This window comes from Aotus nancymaae, unplaced genomic scaffold, assembly GCF_030222135.1.
Source record: "Aotus nancymaae isolate 86718 unplaced genomic scaffold, 86718_ANA_hifiasm-v0.15.2.pri h1tg000003l, whole genome shotgun sequence".
NCBI classification, from domain to species: domain Eukaryota; kingdom Metazoa; phylum Chordata; class Mammalia; order Primates; family Aotidae; genus Aotus; species Aotus nancymaae.
In genome coordinates, this window is record NW_026988414.1 from 37,662,933 (window position 1) to 37,671,358 (window position 8,426).

General features: G+C 52.6%; 1 protein-coding gene across 5 annotated transcripts; it reads left to right on the forward strand.

Moving 5' to 3' along the window:
* The first annotated feature begins 228 nt into the window (after positions 1 to 228).
* PIGO (phosphatidylinositol glycan anchor biosynthesis class O) lies at positions 229 to 8,137 on the forward strand. Of its 5 annotated transcripts, none has more exons than XM_012463271.2 (11): positions 229 to 275; positions 1,297 to 1,808; positions 2,450 to 2,593; positions 2,784 to 2,907; positions 3,220 to 3,379; positions 3,591 to 3,770; positions 4,036 to 5,563; positions 6,132 to 6,338; positions 6,554 to 6,768; positions 7,377 to 7,447; positions 7,606 to 8,137. In XM_012463271.2, the coding sequence occupies exons 2-11, from the start codon at positions 1,298 to 1,300 to the stop codon at positions 7,733 to 7,735; spliced, it is 3,270 nt and encodes a 1,089-aa protein (XP_012318694.1). In that variant the 5' UTR covers positions 229 to 275; position 1,297; the 3' UTR covers positions 7,736 to 8,137. The 5 variants fall into 5 exon arrangements, with proteins under 5 accessions (XP_012318694.1, XP_012318697.1, XP_021527208.2 ...); XM_012463274.2 differs by having other exon boundaries at positions 245 to 685; XM_012463273.3 differs by lacking the exon at positions 229 to 275 and adding an exon at positions 878 to 975.
* Positions 8,138 to 8,426: the final 289 nt, after the last annotated feature.

Genomic DNA, 8,426 nt, shown 5'->3' on the forward strand with positions numbered 1-8,426 from the left:
GGTTAAGTTTGACTCCAGCAGCCGTGCTCTTAGTCGTAACCATGAACAGACAGTAGTTCCCTGAACTCTTCCTCCAGCTTGGTCCCTTATCCCCAGTTCTCAATTACTAAATCTCCCATCAAACTCCGGCCAGCCCCACGCTCCTGGCCAAACTTCCACCGAGGTGCCGGCAGATGGCGATGGAGCCACTGGCGGGCCGCTCTGTCTGACGCGCGCACCTCTGTGGTGCCAGGCTGCAGGCGCCGCCACCGTCGCACTTCCGGGTGTCGTTGCAGGTGAGCCAGGGTCTCCCGAGAACCTCACCCGGCGTATTCCCCTCACCCTGAAATAAGGGAGTCTCCTCTTTCCCCTCAGCTCCCAACCAAGTGTGCTCAGTACCGCAGCTAGGGTGCCCAGCGGGAGGCTGGGTAGCTACCAGAGGAGGCAGAGCTGGTCGGACGCCTGGGTCCCAGCGAGGCCCAACCGGTTCTCGACCCGCGCCCCTGCCTCGCTGCGTGGCGAAGATCATGCCTCAGGTCTCCAGGCGAACCTGGCTGCCCGGAAGCGGGGCGTGACTCCTCCCTTTCGTCCCCTCGGTCCCCGCCAGGCGGCGCCGTCGGCTGGGCCCGGTTTCCCCATTGGCTTCGATCCCTTTTCACCCTTGTGGGTATTGAGATTGGCGAGGGGAGAGGCGCAGAAATGGCCTGTAAGAGAGCCTGGCTACCAATTGAAATAAGTTTCCCTCGTGACTGTGTGTTTTCAGCATTAGGATTTCCTGCCTGTATATGTGAGCATTCCTATGCTCCACCCCTCAAAGATCCTGATTCAGTAGATCTGGGGTGGGAACTGGAAATAGGTTTTATTTTGTTTTGAGATGGCGTCTTGCTCTGTTGTCCAGGCTGGAATGCAGTGGCGCCATCTCGGCTCACTGCAACATCTGCATCCCGGGTTCAAGCAATTCTCCTGCCTCAGCCTCCTGAGTAGCTGGGACTACAGGTGCGTGCCACCACACCCAACTAATTTTTGTATTTTTAGTAAGGACAGGGTTTCACCACGTTGGCCAGGCTGGTCTTGAACTCCTGACATCAGGTGATCCACCCACCTCAGCCTCCCAAAGTGCTGGGATTACAGGCGTGAGCCACCGTGCCCAGCCTGGAAATAGCAGGAGAGGAATATTGCGATGGTTGGCTATGGGACGGTTTATCTCCAGGAAAGTTTATAGGAGGAAGTGATTCTAGCTGGGCTTGTATTCAGGGACCAGAATATCCACTGATTATTTGCCCCATGGTAACGAATTTCCTTCCCTACCCCTATTAGGATGCAGAAAGCCTCAGTGCTTCTTTTCCTGGCCTGGGTCTGCTTCCTCTTCTACACTGGCATTACCCTCTTCACCAGTGGCTTCCTGCTCACCCGTTTGGAGCTCACCAACCATAGCAGCTGCCAAGAGCCTCCAGGCCCTGGGTCCCTGCCACCGGGGAGCCAAGGGAAACCTGGGGCCTGCTGGATGGCTTCCCGATTTTCACGGGTTGTGTTGGTGCTAATAGATGCTCTGCGATTTGACTTCGCCCAGCCCCAGCACTCACATGTGCCTGGAGAGCCTCCTGTCTCCCTACCCTTCCTGGGCAAATTAAGCTCCTTGAAGAAGATCCTGGAGATTCAGCCCCACCATGCCCGGCTCTACCGATCTCAGGTTGACCCGCCTACCACCACCATGCAGCGCCTCAAGGCCCTCACCACTGGCTCACTGCCTACCTTTATTGATGCTGGTAGTAACTTCGCCAGCCACGCCATAGTGGAAGACAATCTCATTAAGCAGCTCACCAGTGCAGGTCAGTGTGGGCCACTTTGAAGGCCAGAAGTACCTTGTCAAATTTCCTCAAAATTTGAAGGGAGTCAGACCTTTGGATGCCCAGATGCACACTTGACTATGGTGTAAGGAGACAGAGGAGAAGAAGGAGGCCAGGGCCCTGCTTTTAGGGAACTCAGTTTGGGGGACAGAGGAGAAGGGATCTGGGCTTTGTTCCTATGAAGTTTCTCATCTGAATGGAGTGTAAATTTTACTCTTGGGGACCTCTCAATAAAAGGGAGAAGGGAAGAGAAGAGAAAAGATGTGGATCTTGGCTTGCAAGTGTGGAGAAGAAAGCAGAGAGATCTAGGCCCTCTTCACTCACTGACTTGTAAAAGGCAGGATACACCCAGGTAAAACAAATCTGTAGAGACACCCAGAGACATAACTAGCAGAGCGTTTTGTAGGAAAGATAAGTATGAGGTCTGGGTGGAGTATGGTTATCAGGGAAAGCTTCCTGGTGGAAAATGTTAGGCCCTTAAGGATAAGGATTGCTGTATGCAATTGCTGTGCTTTAGGTTGCATGGTTGGGACTTCTGAAGGGTCTTTAAAGGGCCTCTTTTCCTCTTTTCTCCTGACCCTGACTCTTGTTCAGGCTCTGACCTCTCTTTCATGTCACTGCAGGAAGGCGTGTAGTCTTTATGGGAGATGATACCTGGAAAGACCTTTTCCCTGAAGCTTTCTCCAAAGCTTTCTTCTTCCCATCCTTCAATGTCAGAGACCTAGACACAGTGGACAATGGCATCCTGGAACACCTTTACCCCACCAGTGAGCATGGGGCCAGAGCATTAGTTCTAAGACTGGGAGCTGGGGAAGACTGCTTTAGTCCACAAATTCTGAGCCTCCCATGGGTGTAACAGCCTGGGCTTGTATCCCTGGACATAGAGAAGTGTCAAAGGCTGGCTGGGGTTGAGGAGTGGGTCTTAGTCCTCTGTGCTCAGTGTTCTGTCCTTCACAGTGGACAGTGGTGAATGGGACGTGCTGATTGCTCACTTCCTGGGTGTGGACCACTGTGGCCATAAGCATGGCCCTCACCACCCTGAAATGGCCAAGAAACTTAGCCAGATGGACCAGGTGATCCAGTGAGTGTGGGGTATTGGCTGGGGGAGTGGGTTTGCGTCTGAGAATCTCAGGATATGTGGTCCCAGGAGAAGAAGCTCTTATTTTAGAGCTTCTTTCCTGGCTGAATTCTGTCTTCTCTAGGCCTTCCTCTGAAGCTAGAGGCCTCATCCATCGTGAATACCTCAATGTGTAGCTTTGGGCATCAGGATCATGGCCGAAGACATGTTTTTCTGCCAAAGGTCTAGGCCTTACTAATGGAGTTATAGCTGAGGGTGAATAAGCCCTTGAGAAAAATACCCATTTCTACTCCTGATACATTTATTGGCCCCCAGGGGACTTGTGGAGCATCTGGAGAATGACACACTGCTAGTAGTGGCTGGTGACCACGGGATGACCACGAATGGAGACCATGGAGGGGACAGTGAGCTGGAGGTCTCAGCTGCACTCTTTCTGTACAGCCCCACAGCACTCTTCCCCAGCACCCCACCAGAGGTGAGGCCTGAGATATTCCTCAAATGTTCTCCCAGTAATCAGCCCATGTTACCATCATAGCATCCTCATGAATACCTCTATTTTAGGTCCCCAAATCCATTATCCTGGGTATTCCCCACTCCCATTTCTTACCTAGGATCCTATGTCTCCCATCTAAAACATTGACTTCAGCTTTGTGATGAACCTGTTGACCATTTACCTTTCCCTTTAGGAGCCAGAGGTGATTCCTCAAGTTAGCCTTGTGCCCACACTGGCCTTGCTGCTGGGCCTGCCTATCCCATTTGGGAACATCGGGGAAGTGATGGCTGAGGTATTCTCAGGGAGTGAGGACTCCCAGCCCCTCTCCTCTGCTTTAGCCCAAGCCTCAGCTCTCCATCTCAATGCTCAGCAGGTAGGTAAGCAGGGCTGGGATTCCAGGTGACAGAGCTAGGGTGGGCAGGAGGGAAGCATAATGAACCACTCTGTTGTCCTTTGACTAGTCTTAATCCCACCTTCCATACCTGTATTTCTCTTCTGTTATCCCTCCCTTCCCCCATCCTGGACAGAATTTGGGTCCTTGATTTCCAGGTACCCCCTTTTGTAATATCTATTCTTGCCTCTGCCCCAGTGTATGTCTCTGACCTGTTCCCCTTGGCCTCTGACCTTTTCTCTACCAGGTGTCCAGATTTCTTCATACATACTCAGCTGCTACTGAGAACCTTCAAGCTAAGAAGCTTCATCAGCTACAGAAACTCTTCTCCAAGGCCTCTGCTGACTACCAGTGGCTTCTGCAGAGGCCCAGAGGGGCTGAGGCGACACTGCCGACTGTGATTGCTGAGCTGCAGCAGTTCCTGCGGGGAGCTCGGGCCATGTGCATCGAGTCTTGGGCTCGTTTCTCTCTGGTCCGCATGGCGGGGGGTGCTGCTCTCTTGGCTGCTGCCTGCTTTATCTGCCTGATGGCATCCCAGTGGGCAATATCCCCAGGCTTCCCATTCTGCCCTCTACTCCTGTTACCTGTGGCCTGGGGCCTGGTTGGGGCCACAGTATATGCTGTACTCCTGGGAACTATTGAGCTGAAGCTAGATCTAGTGCTTCTAGGAGCTGTGGCTGCAGTAAGCTCATTCCTGCCTTTTCTGTGGAAAGCCTGGGCTGGCTGGGGGTCCAGAAGGCCCCTGGCAACCCTCTTTCCCATCCCTGGGCCCGTACTATTATTCCTGCTCATTCGCTTGGCTGTGTTCTTCTCTGATAGTTTTGTTGTAGCTGAGGCCAGGGCCACTCCCTTCCTTTTGGGCTCATTCATCCTGCTCCTGGTTGTCCAGCTTCACTGGGAGGGCCAGCTCCTTCCACCTAAGCTGCTCACAATGCCCCGCCTTGGCACTTCAGCCACAACAAACTCCCCACGGCACAATGGTGCATATGCCCTGAGGCTTGGAGTTGGGTTGCTTTTATGTACAAGGCTAGCTGGGCTTTTTCATCGTTGCCCTGAAGAGACACCTGTTTGCCACTCCTCTCCCTGGCTGAGTCCTCTGGCATCCATGGTGGGTGGTCGAGCCAAGAATTTGTGGTATGGAGCTTGTGTGGCAGCGCTGGTGGCCCTGTTGGCTGCTGTGCGCTTGTGGCTTCGCCGCTATGGTAATCTCAAGAGCCCTGAGCCGCCCATGCTCTTTGTGCGCTGGGGACTGCCCCTGATGGCATTGGGTACTGCTGCCTACTGGGCATTGGTGTCGGGGGCAGATGAGGTGCCCCCCCGTCTCCGGGCCCTGGTCTCTGGGGCATCTGTGGTGCTGCCTCGGGCTGTGGTAGGGCTGGCTGCTTCAGGGCTCGCGCTGCTGCTCTGGAAGCCTGTGATGGTGCTGGTGAAGGCTGGGGCAGGCGCTCCAAGGACCAGGACTGTCCTCACTCCCTTCTCAGGCCCCCCCACTTCTCAAGCTGACCTGGATTATGTGGTCCCTCAAATCTACCGACACATGCAGGAGGAGTTCCGGGGCCGGCTAGAGAGGACCAAATCTCAGGGTCCCCTGACTGTGGGTGCTTATCGGTTGGGGAGTGTCTACTCAGCTGCAGTGGTCACAGCCCTCACCCTGTTGGCCTTCCCACTTCTGCTGTTGCATGCGGAGCGCATCAGCCTTGTGTTCCTGCTTCTGTTTGTGCAGAGCTTCCTTCTCCTACATCTGCTTGCTGCTGGGATACCCGTGACCACCTCTGGTAAATATCTCAGCTCTGATTCGCCTAAAGACAATAGTGATTTGAGTTCTGCCCCTTTTGTTTTCAGGGAGGTGTTGCTCCTCATGTTCCTGAGCTTGACAGAGGGTCCCATGCCTCACACAGCTGGGAAGGTCTTCCTGGTGTCCTCTTTCTTACCTGCCATAGCCAAGCTAATTGATCTCTCCTGTTGGTTCCCAGGGTTCATGGAGAGGGGAGAGACAAGGAGTCCTCTAAGACTCCTTGTGGAAATGCTGCATCCTCATGAGCACATTTCTTGATTTTCCAGTGATGGAAGTAGTATATTGTGAATATATAATGGCACTATGAGCTGTGTGTGTTTAAGAGAAAGAGATTGGCCACAGCAGGGTTCAGATTAGTGTCATGGCACTTTTGTGCCTTAGAGAGAATTAGAATAACAGAGTGTTAACTGTAAGGAGGTTGGGCTGAGGGGGCATGTGAGTGTGTATGAGAATTTGTACTGAAGAAGTAGGAGTATATGATTGTGGAGCAGTAGGCTATGGATTAGGGAATGAGAAGTGACTGTAAAGTGGCATACCTTTTCTTCCAGGTCCTTTTACTGTGCCATGGCAGGCAGTCTCGGCTTGGGCCCTCATGGCCACACAGACCTTCTACTCCACAGGCCACCAGCCTGTCTTTCCGGCCATCCATTGGCATGCAGCCTTCGTGGGATTCCCAGAGGGTCATGGGTCCTGTACTTGGCTGCCTGCTTTGCTAGTGGGAGCCAACACCTTTGCCTCCCACCTCCTCTTTGCAGGTACCCCCTCCTCCTTCACTTGCTTCCATTGTTTACTCTGGCTTTGTGGAAAGAAAAGAAACCCTTGGTTTTGTGGAGGAATGTGGGTTTGTTGGATCTTTGGCACCCCTTGGCCTAGGCTAATTAGAACCTGAGCCAGGTAGGGTGGTTGGGGACTGGGGTAGACTGGTTCCAGGGTCCCCCATTGATTCCAGCCATACCCTCCCCTGAGGCAGTAGGTTGCCCACTGCTCCTGCTCTGGCCTTTCCTGTGTGAGAGTCAAGGGTTGCGGAAGAGACAGCAGCCCCCAGGGAATGAAGCTGAAGCCAGAGTCAGACCTGAGGAGGAGGATGAGCCACTGATGGAGATGCGGCTCCGGGATGCGCCTCACCACTTCTATGCAGCACTGCTGCAGCTGGGCCTCAAGTACCTCTTTATCCTTGGTGTTCAGGTGGGTGTAGGAGAGATCAGGGAGTTAATGATCTTTCCCCTTGTGTGCATCACTTTCCTTGAGACCTTCAAAACCGTGGGAGAGAGCCTTGACCGAAGTATACATAAGTGAAGTGGTTGCCCAAGCCCAATGGCCTTAAATGGCAGCTCTGAGACTTGAATCTGGGTCTCCTTAATCCTAGTCCTGGATCATTCCTCTCTACCACCTAGATCTGGACCCTGCTAGTTGCATTTGGGGATTACACTATCAGTGAACAGACTGGAAGAACTGAGGTGATAGGAATTTTTCCCCAAACTGTGGTCATGGATCCTCCTCCTTTCCTCCAGAGGCAGATGTGGCACTGACATCTTCCTCCATCCTGGAGGCAGAGCCTGAGTGTTAGCATTGCAGATGGATAATGACTTGCCCAAAGTTACATAGTGAGTCAGTGTTTGGTCCAGGACAGGAAGTGGGTCTCCTAACTTCTAGCACAGGACATGTACTATTTTTTCCACTGACAGGCACTGTTCTCCTGCTTCTGTTTTTTACAGGGGCCTATAGCAACTCTCCCTTTGCCCTGCTTCCTCTTCCCATTCACAAGTAACGCGGCCCCTCCTCTCCTCCTCTAGATTCTGGCCTGTGCCTTGGCAGCCTCCATCCTTCGCAGGCATCTCATGGTCTGGAAAGTGTTTGCCCCTAAGTGAGTAGATTTGCTTGAGAAATATAGGTGTTGGGGAGGGAGAAAAGTGGAACAAATTATGAAGATCGTAAACATCCAGGATGGCCAAGGTTTTGCCTCTACAAGGAAAAGGTACTAGACCTACTCTGTTCCCTGAGATTCTCCACCTTTCTTTGTAGGTTCATTTTTGAGGCTGTGGGCTTCATTGTGAGCAGCGTGGGACTTCTCCTGGGCATAGCTTTGGTGATGAGAGTTGATGGTGCTGTGAGCTCCTGGTTCAGACAGCTATTGCTGGCCCAGCAGAGGTAGCCTAGGCTGTGGTTACTGGCATATGGCTACAGAGAGTGCTGGAGAACAGTGCAGCCTGGCCTGTACAGGTAATGGATGATCTGCAAGACAGGCTCAGCCATACCTCTTACTACCATGCAGTCAGGGGCTGCTGACTTCTAGGACTTCATTATTCTATGATTCAGGACCACAGTGGAGTATGATCCCTAACTCCTGATTTGGATGCATCTGAGGGACAAGGGGAGTGGTCTCTGAAGTGGAATAAAATAGGCCGGGCGTGGTGGCTCACACCTGTATTCCCAGTACTTTGGGAGGCAGAGGCGGAAGGACTGCTTGAGTCCAAGAGTTCAAGACCAGCCTGTGGAACATAGCAAGACCCTGTCTCTACGATTTGAAAAAAAGTGGAATAAAATGATAATATAACTATGTGTGTCTGAGATATGGGGGAGCCCCACTGTTCTTTATGGGTTGTGAGAAGGATCAGTCTCTCCTCCTACCTGGCACAGATGAGATCAGTCATCTGGGGCCTGGCTGCACCTGAGAACCTTTAGGAAGTGGTTGGAATTCTCTGAATTCACTGCCTCCACCTCTTCCCAAATCAATGCTATTATCCCATCGTCATTTTCCTTTGCCATGCAACACATTTTGTTAAGTTCCTGTGCTTTGTCTGATAAAGAGAAAACACCAAGTAAACAAGCCCAGGCATCATGCA